The 23,100-nt window shown below is 37.0% G+C and overlaps 1 protein-coding gene across 1 annotated transcript in view; it reads left to right on the top strand.

Moving 5' to 3' along the window:
* The first annotated feature begins 2,305 nt into the window (after window positions 1–2,305).
* Window positions 2,306–23,100, top strand: part of ETV1 (ETS variant 1) — a 39,859-nt gene continuing 19,064 nt past the window's right edge. Inside the window, exons 1-5 of the mRNA XM_015816774.1 lie at window positions 2,306–2,567; window positions 4,060–4,500; window positions 7,436–7,565; window positions 11,585–11,773; window positions 15,431–15,678. Coding sequence (XP_015672260.1) covers window positions 2,306–2,567; window positions 4,060–4,500; window positions 7,436–7,565; window positions 11,585–11,773; window positions 15,431–15,678 — 1,270 coding nt within the window. The remainder of the gene's footprint in view (window positions 2,568–4,059; window positions 4,501–7,435; window positions 7,566–11,584; window positions 11,774–15,430; window positions 15,679–23,100) is intronic.

Genomic DNA, 23,100 nt, shown 5'->3' with positions numbered 1-23,100 from the left:
GTTTTTTATTTACAAGGTGATATTATTTTACATATTCAGAAGAGAATTTATATCATATCACATACTAATGTGTTGCATAATACCTTATCTCCAAGTGAAATTGTTAGAGGTTAAATCTGTGCAATCATTTCTAAAAGCCAGTCTTAACTTTGGTATCATTAATTTGATACCAAACATTAGTTCTCATGTTTCTAAGAAGGGTCATATTGAATTTGACCAAAGGCGTAGCACATCTGACATTTTATTCCCAAAGAGTTCAACCAAATTCAAAAAGATAGCCTATACGTTGGAGATGGTGCTACAATAGTAATGTTTCTCATTCATAATTTTCAGCAGTGATGTTTGGGAGGCATAATACCTTCTTTCCATCAGGTTATTAGACTCACTGATTTGTCTGAAAGGTATCTAAATTGGCGACAGTTCCTTAATACCAAATTTTGTGCAAGAAACTTTACTTGATTAATATGCCCTGTTGAAAACTTATGAACTGTATTAGTATTAAAGGTTTTCCCACAGTTTAGAAAACTAAATTAATAACAGCCTGTTCGCAGGCCTGCTTATGGTATTTCATTATGATTTTGAGTTAGGATTTCAATGAAGACGTATTTAATTTATAACTAAAAATACTATTTTGAAGCATTTTATGCTGAAACCTACAGTATTTTTGGCATGAGGTAATTAAAAGCAAATGCAAATAGTTAAGGTTTGTTTCACTGATGGTGACTCATGCCCTCATCACTTCTTAATTACACTGCTGTACACAACTTGAGATTGCCTTTGAAGACCACCCAGAAACCGCAGTTGGTAGAAAATGCAGCTGCTGTCTGTTAATCGGGGAGAGTTGCTGCAGCAAAATAACTCCTGTCTTGTGAGCACTCTATTGTGGGTACTCTGTTGAGTGCTTATAGGTTTCTGCACGGAATTCAAAGTTTTTGTACATATCTATTAAGCCTTACATAGTTTGGCTTCCTGTTTGGGGACCATCTCCTCCAGGTACAATCTGTCTTCTTCCCATTTAATCTATGAGGGACCATTGCTTTGGATTCTTACCTCAGTTGAGGCTAAGAATTTGAAGGCAGTTTTTCCTCTGTTGTAGCCTAAGTGTTATGGAATGGTTTGCACCTGCCCCAAAATAGACTGGCTCCCCCCTGCTTTATATGAATGCTGGAAGGTATCAAACTGAAATTAATAGAGATGTAGCCAACCTGTAGATATCATATCTTTGTATAAAGACTTATTTGTACATGTGTAAATCTGCCTTTGTAGAAAAAAATGAGCTCTGAGAGAGAAAAATAATTGATAGTAGATTTCAGGAAGAAAATTTGATAGTTTAATTTTTTATTGTGTGCCATCAAATCCATGGTGACCACATAAATATTCTCCATGATGATTTGTTTCTAACCTGGCCTTTCAGGTCTTTTAACCATGCCATTGCCACTATAACTGAGTCATCTATGTTGCTCTTGGTCATCCTCCTCTTTTCTTTCCTTCCCACTATTGGAGCTTTCTCCATTTAGGTCTTAATTTATCCAAAATAAAATAATATGACCTTGGTTACTTGTTCCTCAAGTGAGATCTCTGGGTTATTTGGTCAATGTCCTATTAATTTGTTTTCTTGACTGTCTGTGATATTTTCGGTAATCCTGTCTAATACCAAAGTTCAAAAATGTCAAAAATCCTTCAAAAAGGATACTCTTTCTCTCCTTTTCCCCCAAAGTCTGACTTTGGCTTTCATCTATCAGAACCCAGTTATTGGGAGGGGGGTGATTTCTTTATTCTATGTTTCTGCGGGTTCTGCCATACTCCTGGGGGAAGGGGGGAAGCTATAGGCCCTACAATGTATCCTCTCTGCTTTCCTCTATCTGCCTGCTCTTTGATCTATTTTGTTTGCTGCCAGCCTATGGTGAGAATGGAATGTGCTTCCGGCCATCTGCCTTATCTCTAACTGTGGAAGAAGAGGCACAAAGACCTAACAGCCTAACAACCTTGGGAATGGTGTCTTATCAACGCCGTTCCCACAGCAGGTTTACAGTTGGAGATTGGCTCACTTGAACTGACCAGATGGACTATCAGGGTAGAGTTTGCTGTTTCTCTTTTAACCTATTGATTCCCGTGGGAAATTCTCAGATCCTGCCTTTTATGCCTGCTGTCAACTTCTCCTAATAAAAGTTCCTTTTGGAATGAAGCTATTCCAGACGTTCTACTTTCTTGGGAAGAGGGATTGAGGCAGGTCCTTACATTAGGCAGGATCTGCAATTTTGGTCAGCTCGGAAGGAAGACCCTTACCGTGGGGACCATGCAAATGATGTCGAACCACGGCGTGGAGAAGGAGGAAGGCAACCTAGGCAGGGAAGCTTCTGTGCAGGTTGGCCTAAGTGGTGGCAGCTTACAGTCCTCCAGTTCCTCTGATGAAGCTGTGGCCACTGAGCACCGGAATAAACCGATGTGGTCGATGGACATTGGAAAAAAAGGAAGACTGGGACCAGAAAGCCAGAAAGGTGATCCTCAAATGGGGAAGCCACCAGCTGGGCTGGAAGCTGGAGATGGAGAGGTCGCTCCATCTCAGTGTAAGACAAGAGACCAGCCCATTCTAGCTGGTTCCTGGAGCAAGCAATCTATATGCTGAGGGTTGCTTTCGACTCCCTAAAGGAGGAAAAAGTGAACCCCTGCCAGGGCTCGATAACCACGGGCATGGCAGAAGAAGAGTGCATGGAGAGCAAAGTTGTGAACCCACCAGCATCTCGGAGACGGCAGCATCTGCAGCTGTGGCTGCCACCCCAGCGCAAGTTGTGCCAGCCAACGGAGATGGGCACTGGGCCAGATAGAGGAGAGGCCACTGGTCTGAATGAAAGTTCCCACCCTTGGGGGTAAAGTACAATGGAGAGCCTGAGAAATTGGGGTTCTTCCTGGGCCATGTCCTGAGCTACATGGAAGAATATGGCCAATTAGATGGGTCCCTCGTGGGGGAGTCCTAGCCATCCTCTCCATGCAGCCCATCCAACTCACTATAGGGGATCACATAGAGACTAACTTTCATGCTGACTCCTGGAATGGAGTGCCCGCTTGTTTTAGGGATGGTGTGGTTAATGAAATGGAACCCAAGAATGGACTGGAGGACAGGAGAAAGATCCCACAAAGGGAAATATGGCGGAAAGGGAGCAATCTGAACCCAAAAGGGGAATAGAGGTCCGGAAGGCATAGCCCTGGCAAACGATGGGGGGCTGGAAAGCATATCTGAGGAATATTGGGATCTAGCTGAAGAGTTCAGCGAAGAGAGGTTTGACGAACTGCCCCCCCCACCGACCCACAGACAAACTACCTAAGCTGAAAATGTATTCCATGACCCTCCGGGAGTTGAAGGAGTTACAAAAATTTATAGACAAGAATTTGGCAAGAGGGTTCATACAACTAGCAAAGCCCAAAAATTTAGCCCCCATGCTATTCCATGAGAAAAAGGACGGTTCTCTTCGCCCCTGCATTGATTATAGATCTCTGAATGTAGTGAGTGAGAGTAATCCCTACCCACTCCCCTTAATAAAGGACATGTTAGCACACTTGGTGAAGGGATTTTTTTTTCAAAACTGGACTTATGAGAGGCGTATTACTGGGTTAGAATTAAGAAAGAAGATGACTGGAAAATGGCATTTAATTGCCTCCTGGGGTGTTTCCAATTTAGAATGCTTCCATTTGGGTTGCAAGGGGCACCTGCCATATTTATGCAACTGATAAATGAAGTGCTCCAGGAACACCTCGACAAGGGGTTTACTTAGATGACATCCTGATATTCATGGAAACCAAAGAAGAGCGTGTCAAACTGGTTAGAGAGATGCTAAATAAATTATGAGCCACCCGCCTGCATGCAAATTGTCCAAATGCAAATTCCACAAGGAAAGGATTGACTACATGGGGTACCGCATATTTCCCACTGGTATAGAGACGGATCCTGAAAAGGTCCAAGCAGTGTTAGAATGGGTTCCACCCTGCACTTGGAAACAACTACAAAGTTTCCTTGGGTTCGCTAATTTTTATCAACAATTCATTTCCCCCCTTTTTCCCAAGTCGCATTACCCATCACAAATTTGTTAAAAACTAAGGGGGAGGGGAAACTGAAGCCCAGCCAGACACAGAAATGGACTATGGAGTGCCAAGCCGCTTTTGAAAAACTGAAAAGGCTATTCTTGGCAGACCCAGTCCGGAAACACCCAGACACCGAAAAACCTTTCATCATTCAGGCAGATGCTAGTGATGTAGCAGTGGGTACAGTATTGCTTCAGGAGAATAATGAAGGGAAATTACAGCCTTGTGCATACACATCAAGAAAACTCACAGAAACAAAACAGAGATGGGCAGTGTGGGAGAAGGAAGCCTATGTCATTCGTTGGGCTCTCCTGACATGGCGACATTTCCTGGAAGAGAACAAAATCCCCTTCCAAGTACGGGCTGATCATAAGAACTTAGAGGTTCTAAAAACACCCAGGAAATTATTCCCCAAACAGCAAGGTAGCCCCAACACTTCCATCATTTCAATTTCACCATTAGACACTTACCGGGGGGGGGGGTAAACTTCCTAACAGATGCTCTGTCACAATTACTACAATACAATAGCACAAAAACTGAGATAACAGACCTACTTACGACATAGAGGCAACTAGCAGTGCTAGTAACCATGTGAGGACAAACAAAAAATCTCAAACCACTAGAGAGCATGGCGTGGGTGGAGTTCAGACAAGCCTTAGAAAAGGGCAAATGGTTTCTAAACCATAAGAACATTTGCACAATGAATGATGGACTGCTGTGGGTTGGGGAAAGCTCTATGTTCCAAAAAGCCAAAGACTAACCTTCATGCACCTCTGTCATGATTCCAAAGTAGCTGGGCACTTCAGATTCATGAAAACCCTCCACTTGGTGAAGCAGCCATTTTGGTGGCCCTTGATATAAAAGGACATTTCATCCAGCTATGTGGCTAATTGTCCTATTTGCGCAGCAGCCAAATGAAGGCAAGGAAAGACTGCAGGATTGTTGCAGATGGTGGCAACCCCTCCAGCATGCTGGAGGGACAGTTCTATGGACTTTATTGTGGAATTACCAGAGAGTGGATGGAACACTGTCATTTGGGTAGTGATAGACCTGTTATCAAAACAGGTGCATTTCATCCTGTGTCAAAAAATCCCCGCAGCAAAGACGTTAGCAAAGCTGTTTGTGCAACACATATGCCAACTGCATGGAGCCCCACAACAAATCATATAAGATAAGGGGGTACAGTTTACATCTGAGTTCTAGAAGGTTTTCCTGGACCTTTTGGGGACCACTCAGGAGTTGCCATCTAGTCACCATCTGTAAACGAATGGTAGGTCAGAACGTTCGAACTCAGTACTGGAACAATACTTAAGATGTTTTATAAATTACCAGCAAGACAACTGGACTGATCTGCTTCCCTTTGCAGAAGTCACGTATAACAACACTGTTCACTTCAGCACTGGAATGTGCCATGTGCCAGTCACAACAGGACAAAGCTTTACCCAATGCCTGAACTACCAACTAATGAACCCACCATCCCCTCTCTGAAGGAATGGGATAGCACAACTCCAGAATACCTGGCCGGTCATGAGAAAAGCCTTAGACAATGCTAGGCAGGCATACAAGATTCAATCAGATAAAAAACGAATAGAACCAAAACCTTCCCAAGTAGGAGAGAAAGTATACCTGTCCACTAAATATTTAAAATCTCTGCAAATGTCAAAGAAGTTGGGACCAAAATTTATGGGTCCTTTTCCCATTAAACAGATAATAAATCCAATGACGGTAGAATTGGAACTCCCCAAAACACTAAGACAGGTTCATCCTGTATTTCACTGCAGTCTATTAAAACAAGAATTAATTTTGCCCTTAAGACCAGCTGTAGCCCCTCCTCCTCCCCTGATCATGGTAGAAAGATTAACATTTTGAGGTCAAAGAAATCCTAGACTCTAGAAAATATTATGGTTCCACACAATACCTAATAGCTTGGAAGGACCTACCTCCTTCCCAAAATGAGTGGGTTCATAAACGACATGTCAGACCTCCGAAATTACTTAATAAATTTCATGCTAAATACCCTGACAAACCGGAGTAACCCATAAGTGTTTTCTCTCCCTATCTTGTTCCCTCTGCAGGTGGATCTCTCATTTTTTTAAGGGGGAGCGGCATGTCAGAAGCCAGTTATTGGGAGGAGGGTGATTTCTTTATTCTATGTTTCTGCGGGTTCTGCCATACTGCTGGGGGGAAGGGGGAAGCTATGGGCACTACAATGTATCCTATCTGCTTTCCTCTGCCTGTCTGCTCTATTTCCTTTGCTGCCAGCCTGGGGTGAGAATGGAATGTGCCTTTGGCCATCTGCCTTATCTCTAACTGCGGAAGAAGAGGAGCTAAGACCTAACAGTCTAACAACCTTGGGAACGGCATCTTATCAACCCCGTTCCCACAGTGGGTTTACACCTGGAGATTGGCACATATGAACTGACCGGATGGACTATTGGGGTGGGGTTTGCCAGTTACTCTTTTAACCTATTGATTCGCATGGGGAATTCTCAGATCCTGCCTTCTATGCCTTCTGTCAATTTGTCCTAATAAAAGTTCCTTTTGGAATGAAGCTGTTACAGAAGTTCTGCTTTCTTGGGAAGAGGGATTGAGGCAGGTCCTTACAGTATCATATAGAACACAATTCTGATCTTTATTGGTATTGATACATCCTGTCATTTGAGGGTTTTTTCCCAACATGGCTGCTCTATCAAGTACTAGTCTGTGGCCTACTGGGTCCTTTGTTGTTGATGTTGATTATGTAAATAGCTTGGTCTTTTTTATTTTTAGTCCTGATGCTCCTTGGCTTTATCCAAATTATATTTTCTGTTAAAGTTGTAAATATTAAACATGTTTGCCATCATATTTTATTCTTAAACAAGGATGGGAAGTCTAAGGACCTCCAAAGATTGTTGAACTACACAATTAATTCCTAATTATTGGCCAATCGGACTGATAGTGATGGGAGTCGTGTTCCATTAACTTCTGGAGGCCAAGAGGTTTATCATACTTTTATAAAATTTTCTTTGTAGTCGCTCAAAAAATCCCCAAGCTCTTTCCCCATTATATCCAATTTAATTTAGTATTGAAAAACCTTTAATTTTCTTGACCAATAAGCTATTCCATCTGGCCAAATTCCTACTTACAGTTGGTCCTCAGTCACAGAATATATTGAATTAAACCTTTGCCAGGCTACTGCCACACAGCATGTAACTTAGGACAAGGTTGAAGCTAGAAGACTAAATGCCATGTAGTATAGAAAATTCAGGCAGTCTGGCATTATTTTTGAAATGAATTTCAGTATTATACATATATCATTCTTACATTCTTACCTACTTGAAATTAATTTCTCTTCCTGTTGTTTTTTTAATCTTTCCAGTGGCTTTTCATGGTCTTTCAGTGAAAATCAAGAAAGAACCCCACAGTCCATGTTCTGAACTCAGCTCAGCTTGTAGTCAAGAACAACCATTCAAATTCAGTTATGGAGAAAAGTGCCTGTACAATGTCAGGTAAAGTAACTAGCATATTTTGCATTAGTGCTTTCAGTAGAAACTTTAACATCACGATGATACAGTAATGAGAGAATTGAAATCTATTTTTTCTCCATCCTGGGAAGAGGTTCTGGTCTTGTGACATAGCTGTATCTGATCATACAAGTTTGTAAGTGGGGAAATAAATTCTTGTCGTGTTTAGTCCTAAGAAAAATAAGCTAGTTTGGGAACACAGTAGCTTAAATTGTCCCAACGATGCTTTTTCAAAAGGCAAATTAGACTTTGTTTTTCCCTGATCCCAAAGTCCAGTTTGCCTTTTGAAAAAGCACCTTTGGGACAACCATAATCTCAGATGACTGAGAATCTCCATAAACAATAAATTATTTCTGTTAGATATAGGGGTTTCTCTTTCGTAAAAAGAAACAGTATTGGCTGAAATGGTATTGGCTGCATGAACACTTGGATTTTTGTTTAGTTTGTGTTTTAAAAAATATTTTTTTAAAAATAATTAAACCAGCGTTTCTAAATCTTGGTTTCTTAAACTTGTTAAACTGTGTGGACTTCAACTCCCAGAATTCCCTACATAGCTTAACGCGGCTAATATAGAAAAATATAGTGATTCCTCTATAACTAGGCGTGCGGTGCTTCTGTTTGCCCCCACTTGAATGCTTTTGCCAATAGATGCAGCCAACAAGCCTATGAGTTTTTGTCATGATAGCACACTAGTTTGTTCTTGTCTAATACCATAACAGAGTTTCTGATTTGCATATTATGATGTACAGACCATCTGTTTGTTAATCTATCCATTGACAATTGATGTCAGGTGGGCATGATCAAACAAGGTGTATAGGAATACTTGCACATTTCTGGAAAAGATTACAAGTGCTCACCCTCCATTGCATGCAAATAATTGTAGCTGAATCTGGAACCTTCCACTGAGACTCATACATGATGAAACTGGTATTGATTCTTTGAGTGTAGGTTGAGATTAAACTAAAGTTCCTGGATGTTGAACACATCTGGAAGCTATCTATTCCAGTTTGTGAACAAAGGGACAAGAAGACTGTGCTGAAATTTTTTTGGAATAATAAATCAGGATAAAATTGTTTTGCAAGCTAATCTGGAGCCAGTGAACACTGTTATATAAGTATTCAACCTCCACTTTAAGTGACATCTGATACCTATATATTAGTTAATTCTCACTATCTGCCTCATCAGGCTGCTATGCTGCCTGAATCGGTGGTCTGTCATAGTTTGCAGCTACTGCATGATTAAGAGGACTCCTGCCTTTATGGAAACAAGAACAGGGGCTTTGCTTGCACCTGTTACAGGAGCAGTACCAAACAAAAGGGGTAGCCCTTTTCCCAGTTTCAAATGATTGTGAAACAAGTGAAATTATGAATCACCTGAGTGCAGTCAGGGTGGACAATGATCTGAAAGCTTGTTAAAGTTGTATAATGATATAGGATTATAGGAGTTGAAGTAAAAAATATGTGGGTCATTATCACTTCCCTGAAGGAGATGTTGTTTTTCTTCTTTGGAACTGCTTCTTTCACACATTCTGCATTGCAAGTAGAACTGTGCCTCCATTCATTTTCATTTATATCTTATTTCATTTCTATAATTTCCAGTGACAAAGAAAGTGTAAAAATGCAACAGAACACAACAGCTGGTTCATATGCTCTGTAAAAGTATCAAAAGCAATCTGATGGTGATGGTCTTCAATAGTATACTGTAAACCTGGGGAAATTAAGCCCATTGCCAAAAAGAAATCAAAGTGGGCATGAGGAATGCTTCCTTTGGAAGAAAGGTCCATAAGTAGTGTCCAGATGCATTAGGATGGGTATAAAGTGTCTGCCTTTTTATTCATCCCACAGAGTGCTTTGCAGCAATGTATTTACCCTTGGGAGTTCAAATACTCTGCAACCAAGACTCTAACCTTTTTGAAGAAAAAATAGCATCATTGTAATATGCATAACTTGGTATTTTTATTTTAGTTTTACTGTATGCTTCTAACATTCTAACAGTGCTTCTAACTCTAACATGGCAACAGACTCCTGAATGATGATCCGTTATCTGTCCCCTCTCTGGATTTTCCAGAACCCCTTTCTCATTGGTCATCAATAGGGAATGCTGAGAATTGTAATTCAGCTGTATCTAAAAGATAATAGGTTTCTTCTCCTAGATTCATATAAGGGAAATCCTTTTTTCCCTTCCCCAAATTTCCTGGACTTCCTTCATCTTTCAAGGATATGGATTATTAACAGGTTTATTCACTCGTTCTAATCAAATATGTCATGTTTAAATTCTTTTGAAATTGAAATTTCTTATATACATGCTTACAGTCATGCACACACCTATAGAAACAATGCAAATAAAACATAAGATGTCATTTTACTGGCACGTTTCTTGCTTAAGGATAATAATAGTAATAATAATAATAATAATAATAATAATAATAATAATAATAAGTAGTAGTAGTAGTAGTAGTAGTAGTAGTAGTAGTAGTAGTAGTAGTAGTAGTTGGAAGGGACCAGTCCAACCCCCTGCTCAGGCAGGAAACCCTATACCATTTCTGACAAATGGATGTCCAGTTTCTTCTTAAAAACTTCCAGTGTTGGAGCATTCACCGCTTCTGGAGGCAGGTTGTTCCACTGGTTAATTGTTCTAACTGTCAGGAAGTTTCTCCTTAGTTCTAGGTTGCTTTGGAGATAACTCTTAAGAGGTTGATGAAACTTAAAAATGAACCCAACTTCAAACAATGAAGCAACCTACAATACAGTCTCTGACTTCCAATTATCCAGTTAGCATCTTATATCTTCCAGTCATCTTAAGTCAATATTCTGAAGTGATCCAGTAAAAACTAGCTTCACTATTCTGCTTACTGATAAGACAATGTATTTGTTTCTAATTCCTATCAGGCTTTGGAATTACTCCTAATGCAGTTCAATCTTACTTTATACCTGAGAAATCCCAATCTGCATTTTTGATGCTTCTTCTCTGGCTAATACTGGCCAGATTCATATTAGAATTAGATGACCTAGAAATTTGATAACTACATGACAACTGACAAGATGTTATTTTAAATAAGAGTTTTCAGGCACAGGGGATCATTTTTAACACTGTTTTGTGGTAAATTCTTTGAAACTCAAAAGCTTGAATCTGTTATGTAAACGAGTCAGCCTAGCAAATGTCTTCCTTTTATGTTTGTGGAATATTTCTGATTTTTTTTAAATTTAAATTTTAACCATTTTTATTATATTTTACAGCTTTAAAAGTTCTTTTGTAAAATCAGCTTGTCTGATCCAAAATCTTTATAAAGCTGCAAAACAATCTTTATAAAAATTGTGGTGCAAGCATTTTGTTCTACATATTCTTAAAAAGAAAGAAAAACAAACTCTACAAACAAATAGCAGATGTATCTAACAAGCACAAAGAATAATCAGTGTGCATTTGTTATGTATATTATATCCAGAACTTCCTAACTGGGTTAGGAAATAATGCTGGATAAAGAATGATTTATGCTTTGATCATCTAGTAGAATCAAGGTCTCATGTTCAAAATTAGACTTAGTTATTGGGCCAGAGGAAGTTGATTAAATACTGTGCTTTGTGCTACAGTGTATTTGGTGTTGCCTATGTGCATAATGTGAACTTAGTTTTTGCATTTGTAAACCATAATTCAGGACTTTACATGATATCTAAACTCAGCCATTATGGTATAATAATGTAATTATGGCTAAAACAATCTGGAAGCAAATGGGGAAATAAAATTCAGAATTATACATATGGTCTGTCTGGATCAATATTCCCTAAAATTGTGCCCTTCAGCTGTATTTTGGAATTGAAACCCTCAGAATTCTCAGCAAAACAATAAAGGGAATCAGATATAGATAAGATTGTGTATGGTCTTGATTGTGCTATCAAGTCTAACTGGGATATGCTAGAAACTGAGATCCGTATCCATTGATGGTTCACAATCAATCCATCCATCTATTTGAGAAAGCCTTTTTATCTCTTCCCTTGTTTAACAAATAGTGCCTATGATCAGAAGCCACAAGTGGGAATGAGGACTTCTAACCCACCAACTCCATCAAGCACTCCAGTTTCACCACTGCATCATGCATCTTCAAACTCGGTTCAGAGTTCTAAACCTGACCGGATTTTTCCAACTCACTTGCCTCCATCCCAGCCCATCCCAGACAATAGCTTTCCTATGGATCACAGGTAACAGAGTCAATTCTTCCTATGTTTGTTTTCCACTGCAAGTAGGTTTGTCCTGCCACTTTCTTATTTTGTATTTATTATTGAATATCTCAGGATCATCCACCATAGTTAATTTTTTTAAAACCTTGAGAATAATGAATGAGTGAATTTGCATATATGCAGAGACAGGAACCACAATCAAAACATAGAAAGATAAAATATTCTGAGGAATGTATTGTCTATCAGCATATATGGTAGGCATATATACATTTAAAAAATAATTCAGAAAAAGGTCCTTCAGAGTATGCAGAAATTTGAGCAGAGTATTTTTGTGCTAGCTAATTAAAATAGCTTTTTTAAAAATTCTTCTCAAGCCTAAAAAAAGTTGCTACTTATTTAAGAAAACAAAACAGCATATTTTTCAGGACCAGACAAAAGCATGATAAAAAACATGTCTTCTTTAATGAATAGCAGCGAAGCTTGAAGGATATCTTCCAAGTCATTTTCAGAACATGCTCAGTTCTAATACATAAGACTATATTATAGCATTTTTTAATGTTGTGTTAACTGGACTACAAAATTAAAAGCTCTTGATTTTTGCAAGTAAAAATCAGTTGAGAAATCATTAGCACTAGACAATCTGAAAATGTTTTTTTAAGGATATTTTAATGGCAATATATATTATGATCAACATCTCATAAAATTCTACTGTATTTGGACAAAGTAGGCAATCTTCTATAAATTCCATACAGATAAATGCTATTTATTTGACTGGAAAACGTTTGCTACATAGGTGGTTATTTTTATGAGGGTTACAAATCATTCTTTGTTCGTTGTTTTGAATTTAATTAAATCAATTGTACATAAATATTACTGTTTACTCTTATAATTTGCATAGTATCCATTGAAAGGGTGTGGGCTTTTTTGTTTTTTATTTAGTCCTTTGAGCATTTTGAAATGCACAAGCTTAGGAAAAGGAAGTTAAACAGCCAAAACAAACTATGTTCAAATAACTTTAGACTTAGCAAAACCGCAAAAGCTAAAAAATTGAACTGAAGCTTCAGCTACGTCCCTGAATCACCCTGCTTATTTCTTAAATTTGAATTTCCTAAGGCAAAGCATCCATAGATTAAACCAATCTATTTTGCTTAAATTTAGTTATGACTATATTTGCATTCTGATAATGATCATTAAAGCAAGTCTATTTTATTCAATTGGCTATGTTCTAACCTTATCAGAATGTACTCCAGAATTCAGTTTTATTGTGATACCATATTATTTTCCACTCTCATAAAGTGTAGTAATGTGTAGGTCCATAGCTAACATACTATTTATGAAATTTCCCTGATATACACAATGACACAGATAATTTAGTGATGTTCCATTAGTCTTTGAATTTGCATTTTAATTTTAAAGTCAGAATATCACCATATAAGTTCCTTATTAGTTCCTTCTAATAGACTTGGATAATAAAAATTGCTTGTTGTCCTGCAATTTCATCTGCAAAAATGAAAAGACATCCAAGTTAATCCATTGAACTCAGTGGGCTTTCTTCAATATTAAAATGCATTTTATTTATATTAATATAATACGAAGGACTGACTTGATTTTTTTTGGCTAGGTAGTTATGGGATAACTCATTTATGTTTCAGCAGTTGCTCATTGGTATATCTAGCTCTTTTTTAATTGCATAGTTACATGATTGTGACTAGACTAGACCAAAGGAACCTAGGTTCGAGACAGAACAAAAACTCAAAAAGTTAACAAAATGTGATGAACCATGGCTCAATATATTTGTAGCTTCAATAAATTATTAAATTGTTGTTAGCTGCTCAGAATCACATGTTAGCTGCCCAGAATCAATACTATTGTATTCTATTATTTGTGAAAAGCCCAATTACCTTAATGAGTACCAAAAAGAAGCAAAGCTACTTGTATAAAGACACAGCTTGAATCCATCTTTCCATGCAAGTATTATTAACTTTTTATAGGTATAGTACACTAACAACAACAATAATAATAAAAGTTGGAAGGGATCTAGGAGGTCATCTTGCCCAACCTCCTGCTCAGGCAGGAAACCCTATACCATTTCAGACAAATGGCTGTCCAGTCTCTTCTTTAAAACTTCCAGTGTTTATATATATATGCAGTCATGCAGAAAAACAGAATCAGTCTAGCTATTTTAGAGCACATTGAATAAAACACTTTTGTTTACTAAATGTGTAGGCAAACAACAAAGGCATTACTCCTTCCATAGGGACATGGAATATTCTTAGTTGTGCAGAATATAATTGCTTCTGGGGGAATGTCACTTTCCTTCTTTGCCATGAATGATTGCATAAAATTAACACTAAAAGATAAGAAATAAAAACAAAAGTTATTTTTAGCAGCAAACACTTTGGTCATCAGTCTTCTTGTTCTTTTTCTGATCTACATCTACTTAGAAGGGAAACCTCTGAAAGAAATGAAATTTCCTTTCACTTAAATGCTTACAGTTTTTTTGTGGCAGATTTTGATAAGTTTAAATACTGTATGCAAAGATGGAATACTCTAAGCTTTTTTCTGCAACAGCAAAAAGCTCTTCTTCCTTACCACTCTGTCCCGTCTTAATTTCATGTATTAATTTCATGTACAATTATCCAAATTGTTCTTGAGTTCCATAATTGGTGGCTGGGGATGGGGGCAGCAATATTTAAGTTGAATCTAATAAGCTAAATTGAAATCATATGAATGCTGGGTAGTATAACAGGTAAGGCTTGGCTTGTATTTAACAGCAAAAGGATGAGAAATATTTTTGGACTATGAGTCTAGTTGTTATTTTCTCCCTCTTTTTATACATTCCTTCTTAGTTTGGTTTGGGCAAACCATACTTCACTAATATATTAAATTTTCTGTGTCACATTAAATGAAATGTTTTGAATATTGTACATGCTATTTATATGTAAATTATCAATCCAAATAAATAATATCATTTAAGTATCTGTTACTTGAATAACTGTAAAATCAGTGTTTCTGCAGACCTCTTTCTTTAGCAAACAATATAGTCTTGAGTTCTTTCTTTCTTTTTTATGTTAGAGCAGAAAACTTGATCAAATACAATTTAGAATACATTTTACATTTTTAGCAAAGGCAAGCTTTTACACCATAATCTGTAAAGCTTTAATATAATATACATACATACTTACATACTTACATAAATACATACATACATACATACATACATATTTAAATGAAGAACTAAGCATTATACAGTTTTTCTTTATTTTTCTCGTTGTGTGATATGAAACACTTTCGTTCATTTATCTGCTACTTTTAGCTATTTTATTAATATCAAATGAACAAAAGGGAGCATACTTAATTGGTGCTTAATAAAACTGTTTATCATGGCAGGGCCAACCATGAAATCTTTCTCTAAGGGCAGCTGTTTTTATTTAATTCTTACAGAATGATGTTTCCTGTGCTGTCTCTTAGATTCTTGTTGTATTCTGAAAAAAAATGTATCCATGTTTCTTTCCCAAGAGAAAAAATAATTTCCAAAATTTACTATCATTTTTCCAATGCCATCTGTTGTGACAGTTTATCTTTCTTACCACCCTGTCCATAATCCATTATTTCTCCATGGTACTCCTCTCTCCACCATCACTAGATTAATAATGATTTTCTGTGTTATTATCCTAGATTTCGTCGTCAGCTCTCAGAACCTTGTAATTCCTTTCCTCCTTTGCCTGCCATACCACGGGAAGGACGTCCGATATATCAACGCCAGATGTCTGAGCCAAACATCCCTTTCCCACCTCAAGGGTTTAAACAGGAGTACCATGATCCAGTATATGAACACAATGCTATGGTTGGCAATTCAGTCACTCAAAGTTTTCCTCCTCCTCTGATGATTAAACAAGAACCCAGAGATTTTGCATACGATTCAGGTAATCCAAACATATTTTTTCTTCATCTTCTGTTCAGGAGGATTTGGTTTATTTGACCAGATTTGATTTATTTTAAAGATTTAAGTCTGAAAAGCTTCACTAGGGACAATATTTCTAGTTAATTTAGGAGCATTCTGTTTTAACACTTTAGGTTGTTAATGAAAATACAGGTTTTATCATACCAGATTCCTCCATTAAATAAAATAAAATTTTTTTTCAAATGATCTTGTCATCTGAAATTGAATTCTATCTATATAAGGATACCAATGCCAAGGTACCACAGTCTGAAGTGGAAATTTAATATGAATATTAAACCCAGCCTGAATTAAGAACCTGCATTGAAAGCATTAAATACCACTATTCCTCCATTTTTAGAATCAATACTCTGATTTTTAAGTTAATTAACAATGCAGTAGAGGAACCCTGATCAGTCAAAACAATGAAGATTGAAATAAAGTTTTATCACATAAATAATTGCATATCAATATAATTATTCACTAATATTTTTATTTATTTGAACTTGAAATTATCTAGAGATTTGGAGACAAAACTGATGATAAATCTAACACACGATTTCTTTAAAATCCCCTCCATTTGATAAACCAACTTTTCATTGATAGTCGTTCATTTTTAATAATACTTTACAGGGGATACTTTTGACACTCTGAAGTAAACACTCTGAATATATTTAGTTTTAAGTGAAATTAGTAAGACGATAAGAAAGGATAGTATTTTGTAATTTACATATCTCTGGTTATTGCCAGATGTAGTTGTAAGATATTTACCCCAATCTTCAGATGTTGGAAAAGTTGTTCTTCCTGGAATCCTCTTTCTTTATCGAAGAGATTATCATGTTGTTGGTCACTTAAAAATTGCTGAGTAAGAGGTACTATTGATTCCTGTTAATCATATTCTATTGCATTTGGTAGGATTTTTATTCCTCTCAGAGAGGAAGAGATTGCAAAAATGTGTTCAGCTTTTTGAAAACATTTTGCCACCAATGATTCAAGGAAAGAGGCACATTTTTAGGAATTCCCTTTTAATAGCTTACTTGGGTATTCAGCTGATACAGTAACAAAGCTCTTGTTTTTATATTTTAGCAGGAGGGAAGTAGTTACTATTTCTTATCCTTAAAGTCTGAACTGAAGCTGATTTATCTTGCCCCTTCCTCAACATTCTGAAAAATTTGGTAAAATAATATTAGAACTTCTATTTCCCATAGTCATTGGTTTATATTTTGCCTAAGCATAATTGTTGATTCTTGACTTAATTGTTGATAAAATAGTATTAACTCCTCTGAACTAATCCTCCAAAGCATAAATTAAAGCAGTTCTTTTCTCCCACTGCTCTCTTAGATTAACAGTATATTAAAATCAAAATCTTGTTCTACTTATCTTGCTTTTTCTACAAGGATATCAGAGAAGTGAATTGAGTTATCCGTTTTCCATTTTATCATTACAGAAGGACTGCTAATGTACCAATCCCTTTTACATTTTTTAAATCCAGAAGAGATAATCTCTTTCAAGACTTAGGACATGAGCCTTCATAGTAAAATCTGGATTTCCACTGTTCTTTGCCCATGTGTGCATTGCAAAAATTATCTGGAATAGCAGGCTGAATTTTCTCAGTGAGTTATCTATTCCTCTCTTTCTAATCCATGACCTGATTCAGAATGAATTGATGTTAGAAAATCTTGGGGTGGCTAACTTTGGTTAGCTTCACATTCTGAATAATGAGCTGTGAAGGAGACCATTGTGTTAGATGGATCTCTCTCATTGCCCATATATTTGTGGGGAACAAGAGTGCTTTTCATCTTTATAAATTTGGCATGTGATTAGTCTTTAATACCAATTAAGTTTTGTTTCTTATTCCCACCCATTCTTTTAACTTCAGGAGTTGGTCTCTGCTTCTGCAGGACAAAATATTAGTTTAAAATGATTTAGCAGGACAACCAGTAGTCATGAAGAATTGATTTGTGGCCTTAGAGTACTTTTTATGGCTCTAAATTCCTGCATTTAAGTTAGCACATCTGTACCAACATAAAATGCAGTCAGTGGTTTGATGGTGCTTTGCCTTGTTCTGCAGAAGTCACCCTTTCCCTTATCTTTGCTCTAAGAGTACTTTAAATAACCCTTTTGGAAGCATAATGCATTTTGCCATTGAATCATTGATTTTATTATGTTTATGGATGTTTAGGGATAAGTCACACTGAAAAGGAGCTTGCATAATATTACTTTGCTATCTAGATAAAAAAAATAAAAAATCTCTTTTGCAAGATCATTATAATAAGATGTTCCTTCTGGGAGATTTTGAGTCTCAACACTACTTATTGCTTTTGAGCTCCATATTCTTACCCATTTTAGAAAACTGCTGAATGAAAACCATTATTATGGAATGATTATAACTCTATTAAAACATGACATTAATTATGACATCGGAAATGGCAGATCAATTAGTTGTAATTGCAGGTATGCAATTTCTATTGCAGAATGTTGAGATAATGGAACATGGAAAGAAATAGAAATGTCAACACAGTAGAAGATGTTTTATTTTTCCACCCATCCTAGGAGCCATGCTGTGGGGATATTTCAGACTACAAAATGAAATAGTAATATCTATTAGAGTACACATTTTTATAGATGCTTTCTAGGTGCACATAATTCTGTGTGGGGAAGTATTCTAGGTCACAGAGTCATAGCATCAGAAAGCCATCTAAACTATTGAATTCAATTTGCTTGGCACAGAAATCCAATGTAAATTATCTCTAAATGGATGACTATTGTTTAACCTCTGCAGAACACATCTAGCAAAGGATTGTCATTGTCAAAATGGTCTCCCATTAGGAAGCAGAATTTTGCTATTTATTTTTTTATTTGGTGCCCTACCTTCTGTGGTAATAGAGAAAAGGTCTTGGCCTTTTTCATGACATTCCTTTAGGTACATGAAAAGTATTAGCAAATTTTCTACTTTCTCATCTTTATTAAAAATAGTAAGTTTTCCTCATAAGATTTAGGTTTGAGGCCCCTGATTATCCATACAGTCATTTGCTATGCCTTTTGCAGTTTCTCTGAATCTTTGTTAAAATGTGGTGACCTGAAATGGATGCAATATTGCAGGTGAGACATGGAACTATTACTTCTTATGGTAACTATATTTCTGGTGATTCATCCAAAAAATGTATTTACTCTTTTAGAAGATCAGTCTTATTTTTTAGGTGTGGTCACCCTTGAGAAACTAGATTAGCCACAACATTATATTCTTCTAGAAACAAATTAGAGTGGAACTTATTTGGATGACTTTTAAATTTTAATTTATTGAGAGAACCCCTTACATTATGTATTTATGAAATTTATGTGGCCATTCATCTTAAGCAAATAATAATCATAAGCAAAGAACAATAAAAACAACATAAGTACAAGGACAAGCACAATAAATATAAAAACCAAGGCAACTTACACACTATTTTTAAGGTGACCAAGTTTTTTACAATGAAAAGGAGGATACAAATAAATTGAAGAAAAAATATCATAAATAAAAGAAACATTTTATTCATTGCAACAATAATACATAATACACTATAATATGATAAATGCATAATAAAAAAACATTTGTAACAATAACATTTTATGTTGTAATTATGCTTACATGCCGCACCCCCGCCCACAGCCACCCCACCACCACTGCTGCCCCGCCATGTAGAGTGGGCTCCGCGGCTCCCAAAGCACCAGCTGCACTGGCTCCAGCCCTGGGGGGCAGCCCGCCATCGACACACCCCACCTGCAGCCGCCCCGCCACCACCACTGCCCACCCTGCACAGCCCCATGTAGAGCAGGCCCCGTGGCTCCCACAGCACGGGGGCAGCTGGCCACCACCATCCCTCACAACCCTGCCTGCAGCAGCCTCACCGCCCCTGCCTCTTGCGCCCACAGCCATTATTGCCCTTGCAGGGCTGAAGATCAAGAGAAAGTTACCGTGGAATTGCTGCTCCAGTCTCCTCCAGGTAGGAGATGGTGTAGTTGGGTAGCAGGGAGGGGTACAAAGTTCCTGCCAATTTGCCTTCGCTGCAGACAACTTACATGTGCAAAGTTTGCCGGCCGGGTGTTTTGGCGCGCTCAGCAGCAATTCCTATTGGCTTTTGAAAGCCAATAGGGGGAGTAGCACAGCTCATGCAAAAGTTGAAAAAAAACCATCAAAAAAAGGTGCCGGAATGCCATTCTGAGCGTTCTATGAGAAAAAAAGCCCTGCAGATTAGTTTTCAAATATTGAAAAGGAGGACATGTAGGAGGACACTTTTTGAGGGAGGACAGAACTCACAAAAAGAGGACTGTCCTCCCTAAAGGAGGACGGTTGGTCATCTTACTATTTTCATTTACAAATTCCCCTATATCAGGCTCTGCTAACAGCCTGGCCCTAATGCCTGTGAGAAAAGCCATTTTTTTAAATGGCCCAACAGAACTGGACCAGCCCAAAGGAAAAGCTGTTCCACAGGGCAGTTGCTGCAACAAGAAAGGAACATCTTCGAGGCCCCACAAGATAGTTTCTGTGAGGACACCTGGACCATGTCTAATGTGCCATATCTGGTGGGGGCAGGCAGAAGCAACTGGAAACTGACAGTCCCACAGGAGGGCTTTAAAAGGGTTTACAGTGAAATATGAAAACATTTTACTCTGCTTTTAATTTTTGTCATATTATACTGTGGATTTTTTTGATCCCAGTTGCAACATCCTAGGGTCATGTGAGTGCCGTTTGTGATCTTCGCAGCTGACTTCCACTCGATGCAGAAAGCTTAAGGGTCATGTAATTCACTTTATCAGGATGATTCACTTAATAACCATGCAAAATAGTTGTAAAACCGGACATGATTCATTTAGCAATGGAAGTTCTCGCCCCAATTGTGGTCATAAATCAAGGACTATCTGTATAACTGTACACTCAATTTTTTTCTTAAATCTCTCTTAATCCTTTCTTAAATTTCTGCATTTGTCTCTTAAATGTCAGTCAATTATTTCCAGACCAGTTCTCTAAATTAATCAATTTAAATTTGTTTCAGTTTTCCAGAATATTAGTTATTCCATCTAGTTTTGCATCATCTGGAAGTTTGATAAGCATTCTTCTCCTATCTTTACATCTAAGCCTTTAATTAAAATTAATGATTTGGCTGACCTTTGTATCAACACACTTTTTGCTTCACTCCAGTTTGATAAGGAGATACTGATGAATTGTTGAGTATAGTTTTTAGTTAGCCTGTAGATCAGGGATGTCAAACTGCTGGCCTGTGGGCCAGATGCATCATCCGGAAGCCACACTCACCCCATTGCAGGCAATGGCAAAATTTTCCTGATATGTTGTGTGACGTCACGTGATGTCATGAGTTTGACATGTCTGCTGTAGATAATTTGTACATAATTAGCTTGCTGATCAAATTTTCATAGGGGAGTTATTCAACTTGCTGAAGTCAAGTTGCATTACGTGTACAACATTCCCACAATCTACTAAAGTATTTTTTTTAAAAAAATGTTTAATCTGACAACAGCTGTTTTGACAAAACCATTAAAGACAAAACTTTAATAAGTGCTATTTTATTTTTATGGTCAATCACTATGATCTAAATAATTTTCTCTGGCATCAGTTACAGATTGATAAGTTTTTAGTTTTCTGGGTCTTGTCTTTTCCTTAAAATATGACAACAGTTGTCCTCTATCAGTTATCTGGCACTTCAACTATTCTTTCAAAGTGTTAGGTGATGGATTCATATTTGGCCACATTCTATACATGATCCTTGTCTAGGATGCAAGATTTGAGCCTGAATTAATTTTAAGTTTGGAGTATATCATGATCAGCTCAAAGTCAAGCTGGAATCCAGCTATTTCAGTCATATTGTTTTTAGAAAAGAGTAGGCCAAAAATTAGAGTTGAATAGGTCTTTTCTATTTGTCAGGTGTTTTTTTGTTCATTTTTGCCATCTTTACTAAGTAGATGGTAGTGTTCCTTTTTTACCTTGCTTAGGAAAGCCTTCTTTGTTATTTTTAACATCTTTTGTTAACCCCAGCTTGCTCTGAGCTCTCATTTACTTTATCTCACAGCCAGTTTGATCTCTTTGTTGTCCGATCTGCCCCTCCTTTACTTGATCTTTTGTGTTCTTTTTGATGTTCGCATGTGTGCTAAACTTTTTGTTTAACCACATTTCCTTCTTTAGAAATATTTGAAATTGTTCCTTTTTCTCTCCCACCCTACCCATTTTAAGGAACTCTCATTAGTTTTGAGTCACTTTTTTAGTTAACTTCTCTAATAGAAAACTAATTGAATTTTTATTTATTTATTAAAATTTGGTGTGGGGTTAACCTAGGGTAACCTTTAACCTCATTTATTTTTCATTTTCTTAAAAATTAGTATTTCAGAATTAAGTGATAGTTCTCTCCTAAATTCCCGCAAAATTTCCGTTCTTTTTATTGTTTGTAATTTAGTAGCTTGCATATTCTCTAGCTGAACATATCTCATTTAAAACCCTAGTTTTGAAACAAACAGGATCCTCATAAGTAGTAGTAATTTTTATTATGATCACAGATTAACATTACAAATAAGAAGCATTAAAAAATAAAAAAGACAAGATAATATCTAAGATTGTCAGTGGGCAGTCAAAGTCTGCCTAATGTTGCAGACAGTATAACAAAATTTAGTTAGATTTAAAGAGACTACATTTGACTGATCGGATAACCATTGTACAAAAAAGATTGGTGTTTCCTTTACAGTATAGTTGGTCGTGGCTGTAGTTTCGATAGCTCCTTGTCCATAGGGGCACAGTCTCAGCTCATATGGGATTTCCTTATCTCGGTCCTCCAAGAAATCCTCATAAGTATCAGTACTGAAATCCCATATCAGTTATTGCCTTATTTCAGAGGCACTTAAATTGTTAAATTATTGTTATTGATTGACAATTGGTTAATTGATAATTTTTATTATTGTTCCACAAATAAACAATTATATGATATGCAACAGATATGTCATTTACTTTTAAGAACAAGTAATTATAATTTAATATATTTTCATAAACAGTGATAGAGTTATCAATTTTGTAAAATCTTTATAAAACGAAGTGACTAAATAACAAATATTTTAAGAGTAGTATGCTAGAATTCTACCTGTTGAATATATACCATTGAGTAAATAAAAGGACGCAAGTCTGTGAGTTTGTAAGTAAAATCAAATATATGCCAGTGAAAAATAAGTACAACCAGGGCTTTTTTTCTCGGAGAAAAGGTGGCGGAACTCAAACCTGGCCACGCCCTCATCAAACCCTAGGACCGCCCCTTTAGAGAACAGGAATGCAAGTAAAATTTGGGAGGGGCTATTTCCGGTGTGGGAGGGGCTATTTCCGGTGCGGCCGGCCCGGAAAAAGGTGCCGGAACGCGGTTCCGCCGCGTTC

The sequence above is a fragment of the Protobothrops mucrosquamatus genome, unplaced genomic scaffold (assembly GCF_001527695.2).
Source record: "Protobothrops mucrosquamatus isolate PMUCROS unplaced genomic scaffold, P.Mucros_1.0 scaffold494, whole genome shotgun sequence".
Taxonomy (NCBI): Eukaryota; Metazoa; Chordata; class Lepidosauria; order Squamata; family Viperidae; genus Protobothrops; species Protobothrops mucrosquamatus.
The sequence above is the reverse complement of the archived record's forward strand: the minus strand, read 5'-3'. Positions and strand labels throughout refer to the sequence as shown.